Source organism: Tribolium castaneum, chromosome 9, assembly GCF_031307605.1.
Source record: "Tribolium castaneum strain GA2 chromosome 9, icTriCast1.1, whole genome shotgun sequence".
Lineage (NCBI taxonomy): Eukaryota > Metazoa > Arthropoda > Insecta > Coleoptera > Tenebrionidae > Tribolium > Tribolium castaneum.
In genome coordinates, this window is record NC_087402.1 from 4,602,866 (window position 1) to 4,623,386 (window position 20,521).

The window sequence follows — 20,521 nt, forward strand, 5'->3', positions numbered from 1 at the left end:
TATTGATTATTTCACGTCGCTATTAGAGCATTTTTCTGGGGTGTTTTTCGAGTAAAAATAGAAAAATCGCTTTTGGGGTTCATTATAGAGTGTTTCTATTGGTTTTACAAGGTCGTGAAACCACTCAGGTGTTTTCAGGAAGGATCAGTGGTCAAAGGTTCAATCCCATTTTTAATTTTTTATTTTTATTTAGCGCTTGACTTTTTTTCGGATTTTTTTTATGTGCCTTATTGACTTAACTTTTATAATTGTTTCTTACAAACAAATTGACAAAATCTGCTAGAAAAAAATTAATTGCGTGGTTCAAAAACTCTTGAAATAGTTGGAGGCATTTTATAAAAAAACTATACCATTCAGTAATTTTACATTAATCACAACTGAATCTTTTTTTATAATTATTAACTGTTAAAAATGTTGCTAAAGTCCATCCGGTGAGCGTAATATCTCTATAAAATCAGCCTTTTTCTTTTATTTTTATATAAAAATTAATTAAACATTATACTAAGCATTTGTATATTTAATCGAGGAACAAAATATCTCTAGATCTATTAAACCAATTTTAAAAAAAATTTATCTATCATCTAAGATCTAGCACAGTTTTTTACACTCTATTTACAAAAAATAGTTTTTATAATAAGGCGAAATTAAAAATATATATTTTTGCTTATCTTACACTCCAAATAACACTATTTTATTACAATATCTATATTTTTTTAAACTCTAATGTAATATTAATATGTAGTATTATTTAAATGTATTAAATTTATTAATTTAAAAACATGAAACCGAGAGCTGTAGATGCATAAATAAAACAGAATTTTTGAACAAAATGATTAGATAAATTAATATATTATTATTATTATTATTATTATTATTATTATTAATTATTATTAAAGCAATAATAATAATAAATGCTCAAATTGTAGCCCTTCACTGTCCTCACAAATTTGCATTTGCGCCCAAAACATTTCTAAATTTGTTGCTTATTATTATTCGGTGCACTAAAGGCTGATTAACGCCAGTTGCTCTTGACTAATATAAATTTTGTATTTTTAGAAACGATTTCAGTGACAAATAATGACTGAAAGCATATACTTATTATTAAAGTATATTTATAAAAAAATTAAACAACCACATTTACGTTATGTTTGCAAATGTATTTTGGGTTGCGTTTTCGATTCCGTCCGGCTTATTACAACTCTTGATACACCCCGTAGTCGTTTAGAGTCACGTCCAAAAAATATGTGCTTCCAATTTTTCCGGATGTTAAGGTGGTGTAAACCCTTAACGCACACTTTTTTAAAGTTTTTTTTGTATTTAAAATGTGACGGGAAGTGGGTAGAAAAACTCAGATTTGGTTAGAGTTTCTATTAATATCAGTATCATACATACAATCTCACAAATGTTAAATTTATTGCAATATAATACAACCTTATGAAATATAAATTTTTCGCGCTAAAATATCTTTCGCTATACATAAATTATTAACAAACATAAAAGTACAAAGATTAAGTTTGTGCCAATTGGTCTATTTTACTTCTTATTTTCCACAACTTGAGCTGCCAGATCAGCGAATTTGGCCGTGTAGTCGACACTCGTTTCAATCAACAGAGTCCGTAACTGGGCATCCACCTACAAAAACACGTATGCAACTCGTGTCACGTGCGATTTTTTACCCACATCTTGGGACAATTGCGTGTCGTCGTGCGAAAGACTGACCATTGATTGGTTCGTTTTCGACGGACAGTCCAAATGGCCCAAAAGACTGCTGAGCGAATAGTCGGCAACGTCGGCATTGATCCATTGGTTCTCATTTTCTTTCAGTATTTTCGACAATCCGGTCGACATGGCCGAATTCGACTGATTATCACCCAAAAAACCTAAAAAAAATAAGTGTTGCAAAAAAGCGACCAATCAATTATCTTAATTACCACTGAAGCTCTTCTCACTCATACGCGTGTCGTTATCACCCATTAACATCGACGGAAGCCCGCTAGAATTGACAAGAGGCATATCGTCAGGCTTGTCCTGAGACACAATATCCATGGACACGATCTCGTGCTTGTTCTCGGATTTATTAGGAACTAGTTTACGTTCGACCACCAAGTGCTTGAAGCGGGTGCGCCCCTTTATCCTGAACTTCTAAAACGCGGCATGAGCGCCATCTACACCACAAACCACAACTTACATCGCGTTGGCTGAACAAGTGAACCACCGAACTGCTCGTATCATGGAAGGGCTCCTCCGGGGGCGCTTTCTTCGGTTCGGGCGCCGGTTTGGGTTCAGACACCTCCACTTTCTCTTGAACGTGATTGGTCTAAAAATTGCGTTATCACAAAACCACACACGCGACACCGTTACCTCATGGCTCACTTGTTTTTGTTTCACGACTTTGGGGGCCACCGGCTTTTTGAACTGTTGCGTGCTGGGCTTGCCGCAAACGTGGCCGCAGGTGCACTTCATCACAGGCTTTTCGCTTTGTATTTTTGCCAAAGATAGAAGTTTTTTGAGCGAATTTGTTAAGTCGTTTTCTTGTTTCGTTTCGTCGTTTGATTTGATCAGACAGTCCCAGCTGTACTCGAGCACCATTTTTGAGTCACACCCGTACTAAAACAAGCCCAAAAATAATAATAAAACTAGCCGTGGTGGAGTTACCATCAAGTAGATCTCGCCAATGGTCAAACTGGCGCAATTCTCCAAAGTCCACCCCTGCTTGATTTGCTCGATCCTTGATATTTTCTCCTCATTGGGGATATCTTTAGGGTTGGTTGTGGTGGCAGTCTTGGTGTCGGTTTTATTCTGGACTTGCAGCGAGAGAATTGTGTTGACTGCCTCGTCCACGACGCTGGTGACCGATTTGGGGATTTCCTCTTCGTCAGGCTTGTTCGGCGATTTTTCAGTCTTGGGGGGCGCTTCAGGCTCCTCCTTTTTAACCCCTTTTCTCAATTCGAATGCATTAAGTGATATGCTTTGACCGTTGAAATATTCGCTGATATCGATTGAAGGCAACTCAATGTGGGCCTCCGGCGGAGGAGACAGCCTTAAGAGCGGATTCAGTAACAACGTACTATCATCAATTGTTTTCGTATCAGGAACGCAATTTTTTGTTACCGGGTTTGTCGAAATCACAGCTTTATCGTACTGGAAATGCAATTAAGGAAAGGTGTTGCAACTCTTGCCATTTTTAAGCCAGAAATGGATTATTACAACTAGTGGGCACAATCTAATATTTTTTTTTAATAATAATTCGATAGTTATCTGTTATGTAGAATCGTTCTTTTATTTTCCGTTTCTTTCCCAAGTATAGCGAATTATACTCGTGGTATGCTATAATAATAATATATTTATTGTTCAACAGAAAAACCAATAACAGGAACAATAATAATAAACACATAATAAATAGAAAAATAAGACAAATAGACAAATGATACGATTACGCACGACAGAAAAAAATTCCAAATATATTTGTTGAATGCTAGTATTATTATAGAATATTCATATACATAAAACTTCTACTTTTAGGATACAAATTAAATTAATGAATGTTAATAAACTGTTCGGTAAATAAAAAAAAATAAAGTAAAATATTGTAAATGCTAGGCAAAATAATCTAATTTTAAGTGGTAAAGTATTTTTAAATACGCTTTGCTAAGAAAAAATAATAGTACTACAGTAGAACTCAGTTATAACGAACACCCAAAAGAATTCAGAATTTGTTCGTTCTAACCGAAGGCTCTCCTTAATGACTAATTTTTAAGTTAAATGAGTCCTAAACTTTGAAATAGATACAGAAAATAAAGATTTAATTTATTTTATTAAGAAAGATAGATAATTACACATTAATGTACATGTGTCACAGATATAAATAAATATATTATTATTATTATTATTATTATTATTACAAAGGTATACAATATATACACATGAAATATTTTTAAATATTTTATTTGTTTACTTATTTTTGTTTGTACTTAATATTTTAGCTATTTCGAGTTATATATCACATTTGGAGTCTTTCTGCAAGATCGGAAATGTTATTACGTTATTATAACCGAGTTCTAAATCACTTTTTTGTCCAAATATTGAACGTAAAAAGCGATGACTTTTAATTTTGTTCGTTATATCCGAGCGTCCGTTAAAAGACGAGTTCGTTATAACCGAGTTCCACTGTACTTATAAAACGCTATACCTACCTAGATATTTAATACCCACTTGCTAAGCTAAATATTTGATATGCGAGATATGGGCTAAAACAATTTTTGATGTAAAAATCCGATTAAATATCATTTTAAACTAAAGTTTTTTTTAAGAGATGGAGTAGTCAAATTCAGTGGCGTATCTAGTAGGAGGAAGTAAAAAATATAGTTGTTTCTCTTATTAGACAAGGAGATTCTCACTGATATTTTTTTTTTTTAAGTATAAATAAACTTTAGTAGTCTTACTGTTTTCACATCGCGTTTTTAATTTTTACTTAGCGATTATTATTTTTACCTAGCGTTTACGAATTTATGATTTATGCTTAGTTTACATTCTCTCTGAGGATGACCACTCTGTGGTAGAAACGCGTCGTGTTAGATAAATAAAAGTTTGGTGTATCGGATCTTTAAATTGTGTTTTTTTGTTAGTAACATCTGAATTTTTAATATCTGAATCCTAGATTATAAACATTATTTTAAAACACGTTTTCCATAGCAGCATGTTTTCACTATTTTACACGCTTCCCATAACAACATGGTCCAACAAAAAAAATTGAAGTTCTCGGGTGTCTAAGTATGTAACTCGCATACGCTCTTTGCATAACGACAGCCCTCGAACCTTAAGCTTATGTTTTGGCACTCGTATTATTAATAATTATTCTTGAATAAAGTTTAATGAAATAACGGAGCGTTTAATTTTTTTCCTGAATTATGCATTCAATTATGCAACAACGTTAAATACGTTGCTGCTTTTTGCATTATGATAGAATATGACTTCAAAAAAGTAAATTCTTGAATAACATAAAAACATAGTTCTCAAGAAAAGGATACAACAACGGCCTCGGAGGTCTTCCAGCGGGTGTTTATGCACGTGATAAGCGAGCTCAACCGCTTTTGTAGCGAGAGTGCGACTTTGATTCGCGGATTTTGAGCAACACTTTGCACTCTGAGAAACGAAGCCATGTTTTTTGGTCTGAGCTCGACCAAAACCCTCGTTGGCAATTTAAGATCATCGTATTTTTCTAAAACCGTTAGTCCAGAGTGGCAATAAACCACCAAATGACTTACCATCTAATTGGTTCAAGCGTCTCAAAGCCCTACACATTGGAGTTTTAACCCTGACGGTTTTCCCCTTAAGCCTCAAAGGAACTGAACCGTTTGCAATCAAATCGTTCAGTTTCGAGCAATTTTTTTTCGAGATACTGCCAAGTTTTCTCCTCATTTCGCCAAAATTGATCAACGTGTACAGCTCTTGCACGTTTTTCGGAATTTCTACAAGCGATAAATGAGCGAAAACCAAACGGTCGCGCGTGTCTTACTCTCGTTAAATTTCAACGGCCCCAACAACATGTGGAAGGTTTTGTAATAAAAGTGCCTGACTTGCAGCTTGTTCTTGATGAGGTCCTCCGGGACCCCTTTCTTCTTCAAGCGGGTGCTGATGTACCCGTGGATGCTTTCAAAATCCTTCCCGTATTCGTTCAACGCTTCGAAGAAAAGATTCTTCTCTTCGCTCGACCAGAACGGATTGGCCGGTTTCTTCACTTCTTGCTTCTCCTCCGGCTTGACTTCCTCCTTCTTTTCGACTTTTTTCTCGACGGAGGAGAGGTCGAATTTCATTTTTTTGAAAACGCGAGCGCTGGTGCGCAATTGCTGGGTTTTGCCATCGACATTGTCGATGTCGTTGTAAGACAGCGAACCCAGAAGGGTCTCGATGGGGCCCATCTGGGCCAGGAAGTCTTTAGGGTTGGGGACCTCATGGTTGTCGGTCATTGTTACAAATTCTGGACACACGAACAAAAATTGGTAAACGCACGAACTGTGGCTTCGCTTGGCTGTTACGAGAGTTTAATGAACCGACCAAGTTGGTGCAAAATTTTCGACTAGCCGGTGGCTAAAATGTGGCAAACACGCGTGGACGCACATACAGAAGACAAATCCACGGTCGTTTATACGGGATTATGCGAAATTTCGAAAAAAATGCAAATTTTTGCTGTCGCGACTAAACGGCTTGAAACAACATAAAAAAGCGTTTTGTCTCGTAGAAGCATTTCTCGATTTTTAATCGCAAGTCTTAGCTCGAGATTTCATGAAAAAATTTTGAAAAAGTAGCAACGAACACCTGTAAATTCGGTCCATAAACAAAAAGGCAACTTAACCTCAATTACCCGAGTGCAGAATTTTGTAACAAAACTTATCTTCAAGTGATTATTTTTCTCGTTTTTAGAGTGCTTTAAAGTCGGTTTATTGTTAGAAGAATAAAGAAATATTTTTACCAAAGTCTGGGAAAAAATAAAGCAAAAAATTGGTCCATTATACACTCAACAAAGTACACATAACTGTTTTCTCTGCTTGGATTGGATATTGTGACGTGATCAAAAGCTAATCTTCAATCTTCAGTTTTGTTGTTCTTTGAGTTGTTTTACTTCTTGTAAACGTGAAAGTTGGTCTGGAAAATGTTGTGGAATTTTTCCGAATTTTTTGCGAACCGCGTTAATGTTGAAAAAATTAAATAAAAGACGAACATCTTTCTTGTAGAGTTACGTTATGAAATTAGTTCTTCTAGCAATGAAATGTGTTTTTTTTTTATTTATTTCGTCAAAAATTTAAAACTTGTGGTAGAAACAAGTCACAAAACTGTTTATTGTGTCTACAAGTTTTGAAAAAAGTGATTCCCCAGCGCGAAATAAACAAATTTTTAAAATGTATATTGGTTCGCATGAACAACTTTTTCAAGACTCTTTAGCTTAATTCTTTATGGTTTTAACAACAACATTTTGTTTTCTAAAATTTTGAATACCAACCCTCCCACTCTGAATGCTTGTATAATTTTATTTTCGTAATGATTTTCATAAAATGAAATTTTTTGTCTCAGAGTCTATTAATTTATTTTTTTTAAATGAAGACTCATAATTTGTTAGAATTTAATTAGATGATTGTCTCGATTTATTTCGAATGATGCTTATTTAGGTTTAACTTTTCAAAATTTTGAATCGAAAACTAATTTTAATTAGTTCTAATTTTAACAGTTCTTAACTGATTTTAATGAGATTTTTTTGAAATGTGCAGATTAGTCTAAGTAATACATGTTCCAAATTTGAGAAGGGTACATCAAAGAGAGCTCCATATTAGAAAAAAGTAAATTTGATTGTTTTTATATATTTTTAAGTCATAAATGATAAGGAATAACTTGGCAGTTTAATTATTTAAGAAACCACTAGACGTATTTTAATAAAATTTATAAAGGAATTTAAAGAGCTTTAATTAACTTATCATTTTAATTTGGACCACTTACCTTATTAGCTGGGTAGGTCTTTCTTGTGTCATTTTTTATACATTTAACAATAAACTTTAAACGAAAAGAAAAATTATCTAATATCTATAACAAATAATCGTGTGTGTATGTCATTAAACTCTCATGAAATTTCAAATATTCCATCAAGTAATTTTTTTAACTGTTCATCCATTTTTTTTTGGTTTCTCGAAACTTATTTTTTTTATATATTAATAAAATGGTTATAAATCAAACGTAGTATCAAGTAGTAGGTGTAATTAATATTTTTGATTGGATCTAGGAAGGAAATTTCAGGAACAAATCACAATTAATTCATAAATAAAACTCACGTGATGTAATAAATCTTTATTAAGTATAATTATACCAAAACTATGAACTTAACTCAAACATATTATTAATGTTTGTTCCACCCCAGTTTCATAATAAAATAAAGAATCATAATATTATAGAAAACAGAAAGCATTCAAATCTTATTATTGTTCTTTTTTGATAAAGCAATAGAAAACATAGACCGCACATTTAAAGCAAAATTGTAAAAACTTAAAAACAAAACTCAAAAATAATAATAATTTTTGAGTTTTGTTCCGGGAGTGCAATTTTTTTTTGAGAATTTCCTAAATGAATTTAAACAGTGCACTGAAAAACTAGAAAGATTTTTTGTGTAAAGAAAGTATTTTTAAACACTAAAAAATTGCAATACAATATCTACTGTACTTTTTGCGGTAATTAACAATAAATTATTATAATTATAAAAAAATTATATGCACGCAACCAATAATTCAGTTCTGCTTTGAACGCTGCCTAGTATCCGATTATTTACCTGTCACTGTCACCTGTCCCAACAAAACGTCAAACGTTCACAGTGTCCGTGTCCGAAGACCGAATTAAATCTGATAAAACGTGTCAACAAACAGTGCACAAGCCACAAAAACAACACTGATAACCGAGTTATGGAATTAATAAAAACACCCAAAGTAAAAATCGCCAAATCAGTGACCCCGAACCCAACTCGTGTTTTTTCAGGTCGAAAATGTACGAATGTTGGATAGATTCTGCAAAACCCCATCGTTGGGCACCCTCTACCTCACGGCGACCCATTTGATTTTCGTCGATCCTGATGCAAAAAAGGAGACTTGGGTAAGAGCGGCCCTAACTGATTCAGCCCACATTTCAAAGCTTGCCTACAGATCTTGCATATGCATATCGCCAACGTCGAAAAACTGACGCTGACCACAACCGGATCACCGCTTTTGATCCGCACTAAAACATTCCTGTCTGTTACTTTCGTGATCCCTAAAGAGAGGGATTGCCACGATATCTACATCACTCTTCAGCAACTGTCCCAGCCCAGCAACGTCGAGGACTTGTATTGCTTTACGTACACGTCGCCCGTTGAGGACATCCCGAAAGCCACAGGCTGGGATTTTTTCAACCTTCAGAAGGAGTACGAACGCATGGGGGTTCCAAATGACCAGTGGTGCGTGACCAAACTCAACACAGATTACGAGGTTTTGCAATTTGTTGCATAACGTGTGTAATTGACTCATTTCCGTGTTTTTAGTTGTGTGAAACTTATCCTAAATATCTCATTGTTCCCGCCTCTGCCAACATCACAACTCTCATGGGGAGTTCCAAGTTTCGTTCAAAAGGGCGCTTGCCTGTTCTCTCCTACTTACATCACAACAAAGCTAGTATTAGTAGGTGTAGTCAGCCGTTGTCGGGTTTCAGCGCGAGGTGTTTGGAAGACGAGAAAATGCTAAATCATGTCTTGAGGACTAATCCTAATTCTAACTTCATGTACGTTGTTGATACGAGACCAAAGGTAAAAATTAACGGAAAAGTCGAGGAAAAAATAATAATTGCATTATTAGATCAACGCCATGGCCAACAGAGCCGCTGGAAAAGGCTACGAAAACGAAGCGTTTTACGAAAATATCAAATTTCAGTTTTTGGGGGTTGAAAATATACACGTCATGAGGAACAGTTTAACCAAAGTTATTGAAAGTAGGTCTTGCCGTTAAATTTAATTGTAATTATGACTTCGGTGCAAGTATGTTCATAAGGAACATACGGAATTTTTTTTACTTGCACCGAGATTTTCCAACAGCCTTGCTTGTATTTGCAGCTTGCGAGCAGAAAAACCCCACAATGAACAGCTTTTTGAGCGGTCTAGAGTCAAGCGGTTGGTTGCGCCACATCAAGTCCATTTTGGACACCTCCTGGTTCATTGCACAAGCCGTTGACGATGGCATAAACGTCGTAGTCCACTGTTCGGACGGCTGGGACCGCACAGCACAAGTTTGCTTCCTAGCGTCCTTGTTACTGGAGCCGTACTACCGTACAATCACCGGATTTCAAGTAAATCAAACAACGTTCTTTAACGTAATTTAAAAAAACAATCATAGGTTTTAATCGAGAAAGATTGGCTGGCCTTCGGCCACAAATTCTCCGAGCGCTGCGGCCACATCCAAGGCGACTCGAAGGAAATTTCGCCGGTTTTCACCCAACTGTTGGACTGCACGTGGCAGTTGATGCAACAGTTTCCATCAGCGTTCGAATTCAACGAAAAGTTTTTACTGACTTTGCACGACCATGTCCACTCTTGCCAGTACGGCACGTTTATCGGTAACAGTGAGAAGGAAAAAAACGAGTTGAGATTAGCCGAACGGACGTACTCGCTATGGGGGTACATGGCCAGTTGTGTGAACGAGTTCGATAATCCGTTGTACGAAGCTCGGGACTTCCCCGGTGTGCTAGTCCCGGTTTTAATACCACAAAACATAACGTAAGACAATTGATTTCTATTTGCAGGTTTTATGACACAATAAATCGTAGGTTTTGGAGAGGGATGTATTGTCGGTTCGAGTCGGGGGTTCACCCGCGTGAGCCCCAAACCGACTTGCTATTGGCCACAGTCAACCACACGCATTCGCTAGACGATCATATTAAGTTTCTGACGAAACGCATTTCGTCAATGAAGAGTTTTATAGCCAAAGCTGTGGAGAATAAATTCAATCGAGTGAATGAGAGTCGGAGTCGGGGAACCCCAACTGACAATCGCTACTATTACGAGAAGACACGCGAGGCTGCAGACCATGACCATCCCTTGAAAGAGGCCGAAAGTAGGGACGAAACGCCCTCTATCACCACACAAAACCTGACAAAAGACCTAGAATCAGTGGCTCTTGACTGGAAATCGCTGCGCAACACACACGAGTGCATTTGCTCGTCTTATTTCGACCAAATGAGCAAAAAGACGCACTGTCGCCGGTGCGGCAACATTTTCTGCACGCGCTGTATAACGAAAAAAACTATACTTCCGGGGCATTTGGAGCAGAGCAATGTTGCAGTCTGCAAGCCTTGTTACGAAATTCTAGTCAATTCGACTGAAACAGAGTGAAGTTGGTTGTGAACTATATTTATTTTTTTATTTTGCAAATATAGCACGCACTGGGTGTAAAGATTGTTAGTTTAATACCATTATGAATAAATTTATTATTTACCGGAATTGTTGTTTTGCACACACAACCAGTACGTTTTATTCGTCACAAATTTGTTCTCCGATTTGCACGGAATGTGCCAGAAGGGTCCGTTCTTTTGGGCTAAATGCGTATAGTTTGGCGGTTTCTGCAATAAAAAAACGAGCGAAAATGCTTAAAATTCTCGGGTGTTTAGGTATGCCACTCGCATGCGCTCGTTGCATAACGACAGCCCTCGTTACCTTAAAAGTACAATCCCCGCCCTCTTTGGCGAAAACCAGCTGGTATTGCCTTTGACTCAACCAGCGGTCGAATAAAATTTTCAATCGGACGTCCTTTAGCAGGAACTTGTGGCCTCTCATCAGATCTTTGGTCACAATTATGGTGTCTTTGCCCGAATGTAAAGCACAGTAGAGGAGGTACGGATCGTCTTGAGACAGATTTTCCGTGAGGAAAATCGTCGCGTTTTCCTTGACGTAGTCCCAGTTGTTGCGCGGCCACCTGTTCATGTGACTGCGCCCCAGAAGGAGCACCTCCTTGCCTTGATCCACAAAATGGGCCACTACTGACTGGACCTAAATAATTTTTAAGTTACAAGTACGCTAAAAAGGGGGAATTACCAGCCCGGACGTGACTTGTGCTGGTTGTTTCAACCCTGCCGAATAAGCGACGTTCAAGCCGTCGATTACGACGTCAAATTTCGGCATTTTCGAGACAAAGTTTTTGAATTTTGATAATTCTTGTGCCGTGGTTCGGGCATAGACGTCTTTGCCGATGATTACGTTATCGATGATTTTTTGCTTGATTTCGTCGAATTCGGACTGGGTCAAGTGGAACTGGGCGAGTTTAGAGTTGCAGCTTTTACACACGCCTTTGTAATTTATGGCAGACGAACGCACGAGCATTTTGTGGGACTTTAGGGCCTCGGCGAATTCCTCGATTTGGTTTGACTCGATTTTTAGGCCTTTGTCGTGCATAAAATTGAACATTTTTTCGATTTGGGCGATTTTATCTGATTTTTTTCCGATTCTTTTGAAGTAAGTTGAATAGACGATTGAGTGAACCGTTTTTTCGCTTTCTTGAATCAGTTACGTGTTTTGGGGGAAATGCAAAAAATTAATACCGACCTATCACCTCGTTGAGTAATTTCCACGCCAAGGCGTCTTCGTTGTGTAAAAAAGCAGCTCTGATTAAGGCACAAGAGGCGTGAGCGTTAATGGTACCAGTTACTTTTATTTCATCTAAAAGACCTAAGCACTGCTTCCACTGACTAGTTAAAGATAACGCTTGGACGATGCTATTTAAAGTACTTTGGTCTAAAACAGGATACTCTTTCCTTATCTTCTCATACCTTGTAAAAAGTTGGATGTTAATAATTATCATTTCCTTACGTTCACACTCACAATAACAAAATTTTCTCTTCATCTTTAGGCGACAATTGTTCCTCAAGTCCTTTCGCATATAACAGTTTCAAATAATTCCCTAACGTTGCTAAATTTAATTCAATATTCTCCGATCTAAGGAACTCCAAGTAACTCAAAGCTAAGTTATATTTTTTGTTTATTGTACACACATTTACGGTAACTGCATCAATGTTTGCTGGAGTTATAGATTTAACAGAGTTCAGAATTTCATTCCTCAGGTCTTTCCATTCCTGAGGTGAACCAATTTTCGTATTCTCGATAGTTTTCCAAAGGAGGGTGTGCGGTGTTTGGCGCTCTTTCACCACTTCAGGACGTCTCTGAATAAACCTTTTTGCCACACACTGAGTTAGATAAAGCCTTCTAAACATCGTAAAAGACACATTTAAGTGAAAAAAAGATTTTTTTGAGTGTCAACTCTGGCAGCTTTAGTCAGGTTAGGTTGCATGTTTCTGACGTAAGATGTTGCGGCACATTGAGTATTTTCTCTACTAATCCAACTTAATTTCAATTAGGCCACTTAAAAATTACAATTTAATAAATAAATAACACGGTATGTCAATTTTAACTTCATTTATTAAAATTGTGCAGTAACTATCACGTAATAAAAATTACATGAGCATTATTTGTGTGGTCTGTCGTAATTTTCGGTCCTCCTCCACCGTCAAATCTCCAACACGTCAATAAAATGACTTAAATGTCAAAATCCCAGGACTTTTCCCAAGTGCGGTCCGGTTGTGTTTTTCTAATTAAATTACTTTATTAATTAATTAACCGTCGAATCCTTCTAGTCATGTAAAAAACACCCAATAATCGTATCCTTGTAGTTGTAGTTGTAGTTATTTAAAATGGTGTCTATCATAAAAAACCAACTGTTGAAACATCTTTCACGGTAAAAACGCAAATAAATTAATAAAATCTCTAATGACGCAATGAAATTCAAGGTTTACGAAAAACCTATCGGCTGACAAAATTAACCTGAGCACCTTTAAAGGTGAAGGGGAACTATCAAACTTGGAATTGAACGAAATCGTTTTGACTGATTTACTGGAATTGCCTTCCTGGTTGCGCCTGACGAAGGCCTGGTGCAACAAAGTCACCTTCCGCATCCCTTGGACGAAGCTGAAAAGCGTCCCAATCCACCTGGTATTAGCAAAACCAGCCCCCGAAACATGTAGTCACGATTGGGTTTCAGAGCCTTGATGAGGTGAACATAACGGTGGAAACGTGCGAGGAGCTGCGCTCGATGTCGGCCCAAGGGGGGCTGTCGTCGTACGCGGTTCCCGGCAAATACAGCTTCATCCATAAAGTCATAGACGGGATTACAGTGACGGTAAACACCGTTAATATTTTATTCAACAGCCCTGCCTTCACGGCTAGTGTTCAGGTAATTTCCTCTGGTGTTGTCCCAAATTTCAAGTGTGCCCCTTAGTTGTCCCGAATCGTCGTGGAGTCAAAGAGCCCCAAATGGGCGAAAAGCGACTTACGATTGACGAGACTCAAGGACGGGGAGAAAGGCCAGTTGTTGATTTTCAAAGAGTTGGAGTGGCAGACGGTTCGAATCGAGGCTAAATCAACGATTGATAAAAACTTGACGCCCTTGAGACTCCTCACAAACCAGGCGCGGTGTCGGATCGTTATCAAGAAACGACTTTCAGGTTTGCCACCGTGAGGTCTCTCCCAAAATCACAAAAAATATTTGCAGACTGCTTCATAATGGGCTCACGCCTTGTCATAATCCTCGATGACTTGCTCTGGGTCTTAACCGACTCCCAGCTGAAAGCGGCGCTTCATTTCCTCGATTCCTTGGCTGGACTTGTCCAGAAAGCGACCCAAATCTCACGCAAGGCCAAAGCCGCGCGAAAACTCGAAGAATTCCCGGAATATCAAGCGCAGTTGGCTCAGGAAGCGCGCTCTAAAGGCTCCGCCAAACCCAACATTTTCACTTATTATGATGTGGTTGAAACGTCTTATCATTTCTTATCAAATCAGATTGTTTTGCACTTGTGTGACGATCCGGGCGCGGGCCGCTCCGCACACCCCAATTTGAAAGATGGGGGCGCTCTCCAAATCGCAGTGAAGAGGTTTCAAATCGACTTCTACCCTTATCATTTAGCCAAGGGCAACCGCAAACACTGGCCCAAATATAACGACACTGCGGTGCCCCACACCATATGGCAGGAGCAAGCGCTCCAAGCCTTCAAAACGAAGTTTTTCGACCTGATTGATCGGAATAAAATGCAGCATACGCCGTTAAGTCGGGCCAGGAAAATGAGAAACGAGAGCGATGTAAGAATTTGTTTTTTTATAATTGGTTCAATAATAAAAATTAGGGTCGTGTGGAGTTTGAGAGTGGGGTCCCGGGCCGAGCGTACGCCCCGGAGTCGCCCGTCGACCTCAGGAAGCCGCCCAGCCCGAGTCAGAAGGAAATGAAGCAAAGGATTGAGTTCCAATTGAATAAGATGATGACGACTTGTGTTATAATGCGGATCGAAGATTTTACGCTGTATAAGGTGACAACCTCTGGGAGAAAACAGGCTTTGAAAGAGTTTATTGCCGGTAAGTTGGTCGGGTTGTGAATGGTTTTTGAAATAAACGAGGTTTCTATTGATAGCTCAGCATAAAAGGAAAGATAAGAATGCGCCGACAGGTATCGATGTGTTTTTACTTTTTATGTGTAGAGCAGTTGTTTGATTTTTTTTATGTAGTGTTTGTTAGTTTTTGGTTGTAATTAACTTTTTTGCAGGTGATCGTGATCATATGACGTTACCTAAAGATGCGAGCATTGTTCATGCCGAGTTTATTTACTATTATTATCCGAGCGATATACCCTTTCCGTGTAAGTATAATAATTTTCGTTTGGCTGCGCTCATTACTTTTTCTAAAAAAATATTTTTGCGCAAGAAAAACATTGCGAATCTGATAAAAATAGAGATTTAAGTTTATTTACTGTAAAATAGGAAATCTGCTGGCTAAACAATTATGTCACTACGGAAAATTTTATAGGAAAAGTTATTTTATTCTAACAAAGTTCAAGTTCAAAATGATAGCTTATTCAAAACACAGCCGAAAATTATAACAGAAACAATTATTATTTAATAACTTAATACAGGTCACACCAATAACTTTTTATGTGTCTCGTTAAAAAGATGGAAAATATAAAAAACACCATTTTTATGCTTTTTTATTTACTGACTACAAAATAAAAAATTAACGTAAAGTACTTAAGTTACGTACAGTTTATATTATTTGTCTAACTTATATTTGCTACACATCTTTATTTCTCCAATGCTTTGAAAAATCAGGGTGTCATTATTTATCGATTTTTAGTAAAACTATAAATTCCGAAGAAGATATCTCGAAGTTTGATTTCCGATTTCATGGAGACCGACTCATTGTGATATAATTTTCCTTTAGAATTGTTTTCTATGCGTTTTTTTTTCGTTTATCTTATTTCTTTCGAGCATGCCTTTGATTGCTTGTAAATATTACTACCTGAATAAAAAGCAACCAAGCATCAGTTTATTGCTTAAACTATTTAATTTTTGAAAAAACTTATTGCAGCCATTTCCTGTTTTTGGACGGGACACAAATGTGCCTGGCAAAATTTGAGTAAAAAAATAAAAACAATAAAATAATAATAATAATAAGTAAAAAAATCTGTGAATACTTTTAAAAGAACAAAAATGTGTTTGAAGTCCTAGATCTATTAAATTTACTCATAATACTTAGAAGAATTATGATTTTTTTCGTATAAAAACAGTTAATACAGAGGAAGTGTATGACAAAAATGGAAAATAGTGAGATTACGGACGGGACACAAAAGTTATGTTAAATAACAGTTTTATTATCTCACGAAAATTTTAACAAAAATAAGAGACAACAATTAATATTTTGTCGTAAGCATTGAAAAAACAATTTTTGGATTGTATTTCAGTTGTAGGCTTAATATTTGTCACTACTTAGAAACATAATTTCCAATTTGAAAGCTCTTGATTTTGCACATTCTTTGGCATTATTAATTATTATTTTCTTTGAACGAACTAAAGTAATATTTTTACTGAACGTAGAAAATTTTCAATTAATTCGCACTTGTTTAGTGCCTCCCCCGAAATTCTACGTTCACTTAAACCCCGTCCAAATCGTCTTCGACGTCGACTCCTGTCTCTGGCTCAACTCTTTCGGTCTAAACCTCTACCAATCTCTCATGTCGTCCAAACAGCCAACTGGCGCTTCTAACTACACTTACGTAGACGTGAAAATTGAAGCAATTCTTCCACGGGTAAAAAAAACCCAAACCGGAAACTTAACCCCGACTGTGAAAAAAATTCTAGCTCAACTTCGAGAGCACCATTGACTACCCCAACCAACGAGACCGCCCCAAAACCCTCAGTTTTCAAGTCACAAGAGTCAACATCACGAACGTGAGAAGTCTCGAGCAGTCATCCAGGGCCGACCTAGCCAAATGCGTCGATTCGTTCCACATGGGGTCCCTATTTTTCGGCACGGATTTTCCCTCACAACCGGCCGATTTCTACGTCGTGACCCAGAAATTTCTAGACCATATTTCGGCCAACGATAACATACGGAGTGTCCCCAACGAGCTTGACGTCTCATCGCTTGAAGCTCTGGTCAGTCTTTCCACTAGTTTACTGAACGTAATAATTTTTATAACAGGTTGAACAATTGAGCCGCGAATTGTTATGGACCGAGGCTAAGGACGTCTGGTGCGTGAACCTTGACCCCGTTTGGGGCGACTTCCTGGGGGCCCGTGCCGTGGGGGCGGCCAAACCTGTCCCATTCCTGGACGCTGTGCCCGTCACTGTCTGGCTACACACCCATATGGACCCCAATTCGACCATCAAAATTGAGAAAAATATGGCAAATGCCGACATACACGCCCTGGCCCACATCTCGAATCTAGTCAGCGTGCAACTCAACCACTACCAATACTTGTTTTTGTTAAGACTGGCCGAAGATGCCTCCGAAATGGTTACTTTCCTATCAATTGACTCGAACCGGATTTTGAAAGTATAGCTATTTTTGGTTGGTGGCAATGCTTGAGTTTTGGTTTGGCAGGTTGAGAGCAGTGGGAGCGTTGCCGTGGGGGCGCTCTTACCCCAGCTGGAGGTGACCTTCGTTATGCCGTCGCAGTGCCCAGGTAAGGAGTCTTCAGGGGGCGACGTGGAGTCTTTCGTTCCTGATTCTTCGAGTATCGCTGATGACGTAAATGTGGGCTCGACTGCGACAGTATGGCAGACTAGCACACTTTCGATACATCAAGACGGCGCGATTCGGAAAAACATGGCGAATGGCTCGGGTCAGATCGAGTTAAATCGCAGTTATTCGATGGAATTTACCCAAAGTAGCCCCGAAATTAAAAAATCGAACCAGTTCGCCAACATTAACATACAAAATAATGTGAATGCGGGGTTGTCTTCAATGAAGAAAGGTTTCGCCAATTTTATGTCATCGCTAGACAGCGCGCTTAAGCCGAGTCCTGATGATGTTAGCGATACGGCGTCGATACGTAGCGACGCGTCTAGTGATAGTGAAAATTACGTCATGATAAGCATGGAAACGTCAGACGCGGCCATTTCCGATTTGATGTTTAATGTGAAAGAATTTTCACTGGAAAATACGGGTCCAGTGGAAATGGCCAGCGAAGTGATGGAAGATGAGAGCACGATCACCACAACTAGTGATCACTCGTTGACTAGCAGTTGTAGGCGAAAAGATTTGGTAAGTTTGCGTTTAACCGGTGAAAAAATCAACACAGGGGTTTAGATTTCAGTTGCCACATTTAAATTAAACAAAGTCGAATTTTTGCAACAATCAATGGGTTATTCGTCTTCCATTAAAGTGCAAGTCGGGAATATCACTTGTGAGGATTGTAGTTCGATTCCTTGGGACGAGTTTCAGGTAATTTCGAGGTCATAATCCATTTTCGAATTTTTTTGAATGTTTTATTAAAATATGACATCAGATATCGAAAAAACACGAATAATTGGATTTAATTCAAGTCACACACTTGTACAGGACATCACATGAAATTTCTCAAATTTTCTTTTTGCATGCATCTGAATGTTGTGTGTGGCACAGGCTAAAATGAAGGTATTGGAACAATTTCAAATCATACGCATCTTGTTAATGCACGAAGGTAGAACGTAGCACTAGTGTAGACATGAAAGCCGAATGTGATCACTTGATCAGGCTACGGTGGACTATAAGTTAGGAGACGAAACCAGAAATCGCTGGATTTTCTGGACCCAAAAAATAGTACGGTTACGTAAAAATGAGACACTTCGAGCGTAAATTAATTTAAATCAATCAATTCACTCATTACTTGAAAAAATGCAAAACTAACGTTTTGAAAAATATGGAGTGCGAATTGTTAAAAGTTTGAATTTTTTTAAATATAGTTTAGGGTAAAAATTTTACATTATGTTTATGTCGTGCTATTGAAAATTTAATCCCCTATCTGTCTGTATTTTTTTCTTTGTCTTGGACTAACCGTAATACAATAATTTTTTTGAAAACTTAGACGTCTATCAGGACGGGAACGTTTTATTTGTAGGTCGTTTCGTATCCTAACCTTTAGATATCCGTAGTTTAAGCACAGACATCCGCTCACAAACTGAAAACAAATTGCTAGGAATTAAATTTTGAAATTACGGAGCGGAGGTCTGTTGTCATACCAAACGGTAAGAACACACTTTTCCAAAAATGAGCAATAGACCTTACTAACTTGTCTCAAAATTGCGTAGCTTTTCGTAATTCCATTAGTTTTCAACCAAAAATTTGATTGATTCCTTCTAAATTAGAGCAAATTCAACTCGCGAGCCCGCGCCTGGACCGACAACCCCACAAGCAACACAACATCACCGAAAGTGAAGCTGCGACTCGACCACACTTTAACTCTCCCCAGCTCCAAATCAATGATGCAGTTAGATTTCCGAGACCGAGACAACTTGAAAAAACTCTTCCGAGATTTGCTAACAATTAAAGTCTCCGATTTGTACTTGGACCTAAACATGAGTACGGTAACCGGGTTGGCGGACTTGGCCGAGGATGAAATAATCCCGATCCCGATCCCTATGCACATCTCACTGGACAACGTCCAAGTGCACCTCAACGAAGACCGCCCCCCGGTTAACATAACGTCCCCAGGCCCCATCCCGATCGATTTAAACGTAACTCAGTTGTATATAATGAGGTCTACGGACGGGGTTTTCAATATTTTGCCCCACAAACCGAACGAACTGTCTTCGAGTTCGTCCCTGGCCTCGGACCAGGAGCAGAAATTGGGTCGCTTGACCTCTGATAACGAGGAATTGAGGCGCCGTTTGGCGGCGTTCGAGCGAGTTTCGGAGGAGAATCGCTCGTTGAGGAAATCTGAGGAGGAAACGTCGGTTTTGAGGTCGTGCTTGGCCTCGGCGCAGGACGAAGTCGCGCGGCTTTTAGACGAGAAAAATAAGTTACTGGAGGAGGTGAAACAGTTGAAAAGTCAGATGGCGAATCGGCAACTGAGTGGCAAGAGATAGCAATGCTGTTTTGACTGCACAAACTGCTGCTCTAACGTTAAAAAAACTTAGGCGTAGTTTAGTCAGTCGTTTTAGTTAGGTGTGCGTAGTTTAGCGCTTTATTGAAGGCTTGATGTTTATTCAAACTTGTTTTTGGCACAGAGAATCGGGGTAAACTTGCAATAATTACGTTGATATTTACTTTATTTTGTGCTGTGACGTAATTTTAAGTGTAAATATATGTCTGGTCATGTAAATAAAGGCGCTTGGATTGATAATGCCAAAGAACGTTTGAATAATTGTTCTTCACTCATGTATTTCTTCCATCCACTTTAATTAGGATCGTGACACTTTTTAGAGACTGGGTTTCATTACTGTTACATAAAGACGTTATATTTAGTGACAAATTTTATTATAGACTGTTTTTAGTATCAATTTTTTTATTATTTAAAAGTACTTAGAATTTTATCTATGTTATAATGATATTGATACAAATTGCAAAACTGTTTCAATAAATTGTTTTCGCATCACTTTGTGTTTGAATCACCACCAAAACGTGGCCCCATTTAAAACACTAAAACACACTTAACTCTTATTTTCCGGTTCAGGC

General features: G+C 38.0%; 4 protein-coding genes across 8 annotated transcripts; 2 read left to right on the forward strand and 2 right to left on the reverse strand.

Moving 5' to 3' along the window:
• Positions 1 to 1,353: 1,353 nt before the first annotated feature.
• Positions 1,354 to 6,626, reverse strand: crm (cramped). Of its 3 annotated transcripts, none has more exons than XM_968690.5 (10): positions 6,470 to 6,626; positions 5,516 to 5,977; positions 5,265 to 5,468; positions 5,028 to 5,218; positions 2,656 to 3,141; positions 2,374 to 2,607; positions 2,189 to 2,317; positions 1,932 to 2,142; positions 1,681 to 1,880; positions 1,354 to 1,632 (listed from the first exon to the last, which is right to left on the reverse strand). In XM_968690.5, exons 2-10 carry the CDS (start codon positions 5,964 to 5,966, stop codon positions 1,534 to 1,536), a joined length of 2,205 nt encoding a protein of 734 aa, XP_973783.2. In that variant the 5' UTR covers positions 5,967 to 5,977; positions 6,470 to 6,626; the 3' UTR covers positions 1,354 to 1,533. The 3 variants fall into 3 exon arrangements, with proteins under 3 accessions (XP_973783.2, XP_008192098.1, XP_008192097.1); XM_008193876.3 differs by having other exon boundaries at positions 1,935 to 2,142; positions 2,362 to 2,607; XM_008193875.3 differs by having other exon boundaries at positions 2,362 to 2,607.
• Positions 6,627 to 8,295: 1,669 nt separating this feature from the next.
• On the forward strand, positions 8,296 to 10,996 carry Mtmr6 (Myotubularin related protein 6). The gene is made up of 8 exons (XM_968720.4): positions 8,296 to 8,462; positions 8,512 to 8,625; positions 8,676 to 8,996; positions 9,050 to 9,310; positions 9,360 to 9,492; positions 9,614 to 9,846; positions 9,894 to 10,273; positions 10,324 to 10,996. Exons 1-8 carry the CDS (start codon positions 8,439 to 8,441, stop codon positions 10,886 to 10,888), a joined length of 2,031 nt encoding a protein of 676 aa, XP_973813.1. The 5' UTR covers positions 8,296 to 8,438; the 3' UTR covers positions 10,889 to 10,996.
• On the reverse strand, positions 10,891 to 12,862 carry mldr (mulder). The gene is made up of 5 exons (XM_008193878.3): positions 12,371 to 12,862; positions 12,095 to 12,318; positions 11,588 to 12,045; positions 11,210 to 11,542; positions 10,891 to 11,115 (listed from the first exon to the last, which is right to left on the reverse strand). Exons 1-5 carry the CDS (start codon positions 12,757 to 12,759, stop codon positions 10,984 to 10,986), a joined length of 1,536 nt encoding a protein of 511 aa, XP_008192100.1. The 5' UTR covers positions 12,760 to 12,862; the 3' UTR covers positions 10,891 to 10,983.
• A 205-nt stretch (positions 12,863 to 13,067) lies between these two features.
• On the forward strand, positions 13,068 to 20,441 carry LOC662702 (uncharacterized protein). 3 transcript variants are annotated; one of them, XM_015979082.2, is made up of 15 exons: positions 13,068 to 13,280; positions 13,333 to 13,534; positions 13,584 to 13,775; positions 13,821 to 14,046; positions 14,094 to 14,677; positions 14,722 to 14,947; positions 15,003 to 15,038; positions 15,135 to 15,227; positions 16,489 to 16,670; positions 16,723 to 17,019; positions 17,066 to 17,419; positions 17,468 to 18,130; positions 18,176 to 18,310; positions 18,491 to 18,502; positions 19,213 to 20,441. In XM_015979082.2, the coding sequence occupies exons 1-15, from the start codon at positions 13,237 to 13,239 to the stop codon at positions 19,930 to 19,932; spliced, it is 3,966 nt and encodes a 1,321-aa protein (XP_015834568.1). In that variant the 5' UTR covers positions 13,068 to 13,236; the 3' UTR covers positions 19,933 to 20,441. The 3 variants fall into 3 exon arrangements, with proteins under 3 accessions (XP_015834568.1, XP_008192104.1, XP_015834569.1); XM_008193882.3 differs by lacking the exon at positions 18,491 to 18,502 and having other exon boundaries at positions 13,069 to 13,280; XM_015979083.2 differs by lacking the exon at positions 15,003 to 15,038 and having other exon boundaries at positions 13,069 to 13,280.
• The last annotated feature ends 80 nt before the right edge of the window (positions 20,442 to 20,521 follow it).

Excerpts from the sequence above, each read along its gene's own strand:
- crm (XM_008193875.3), bottom strand. The coding sequence starts at position 5,966 with ATGACCGACAACCATGAGGTCCCCAACCCTAAAGACTTCCTGGCCCAG. Across the intron at positions 2,143-2,188 it reads ACTTGTTCAGCCAACGCGAT|AAGTTCAGGATAAAGGGGCG; the intron begins GTAAGTTGTGGT and ends GCCGCGTTTTAG. Across the intron at positions 1,881-1,931 it reads GAGTGAGAAGAGCTTCAGTG|GTTTTTTGGGTGATAATCAG; the intron begins GTAATTAAGATA and ends TATTTTTTTTAG.
- Mtmr6 (XM_968720.4), top strand. The coding sequence starts at position 8,439 with ATGGAATTAATAAAAACACCCAAA. Across the intron at positions 8,997-9,049 it reads AACTCAACACAGATTACGAG|TTGTGTGAAACTTATCCTAA; the intron begins GTTTTGCAATTT and ends CCGTGTTTTTAG. Across the intron at positions 9,847-9,893 it reads GTACAATCACCGGATTTCAA|GTTTTAATCGAGAAAGATTG; the intron begins GTAAATCAAACA and ends AAACAATCATAG.
- mldr (XM_008193878.3), bottom strand. The coding sequence starts at position 12,759 with ATGTTTAGAAGGCTTTATCTAACTCAGTGTGTGGCAAAAAGGTTTATT. Across the intron at positions 12,319-12,370 it reads GAAGAGAAAATTTTGTTATT|GTATGAGAAGATAAGGAAAG; the intron begins GTGAGTGTGAAC and ends ACTTTTTACAAG. Across the intron at positions 12,046-12,094 it reads ATTACTCAACGAGGTGATAG|AAAGCGAAAAAACGGTTCAC; the intron begins GTCGGTATTAAT and ends AACTGATTCAAG.
- LOC662702 (XM_015979082.2), top strand. The coding sequence starts at position 13,237 with ATGGTGTCTATCATAAAAAACCAACTGTTGAAACATCTTTCACG. Across the intron at positions 14,678-14,721 it reads AAATGAGAAACGAGAGCGAT|GGTCGTGTGGAGTTTGAGAG; the intron begins GTAAGAATTTGT and ends AATAAAAATTAG. Across the intron at positions 18,131-18,175 it reads GTTGTAGGCGAAAAGATTTG|ATTTCAGTTGCCACATTTAA; the intron begins GTAAGTTTGCGT and ends ACAGGGGTTTAG.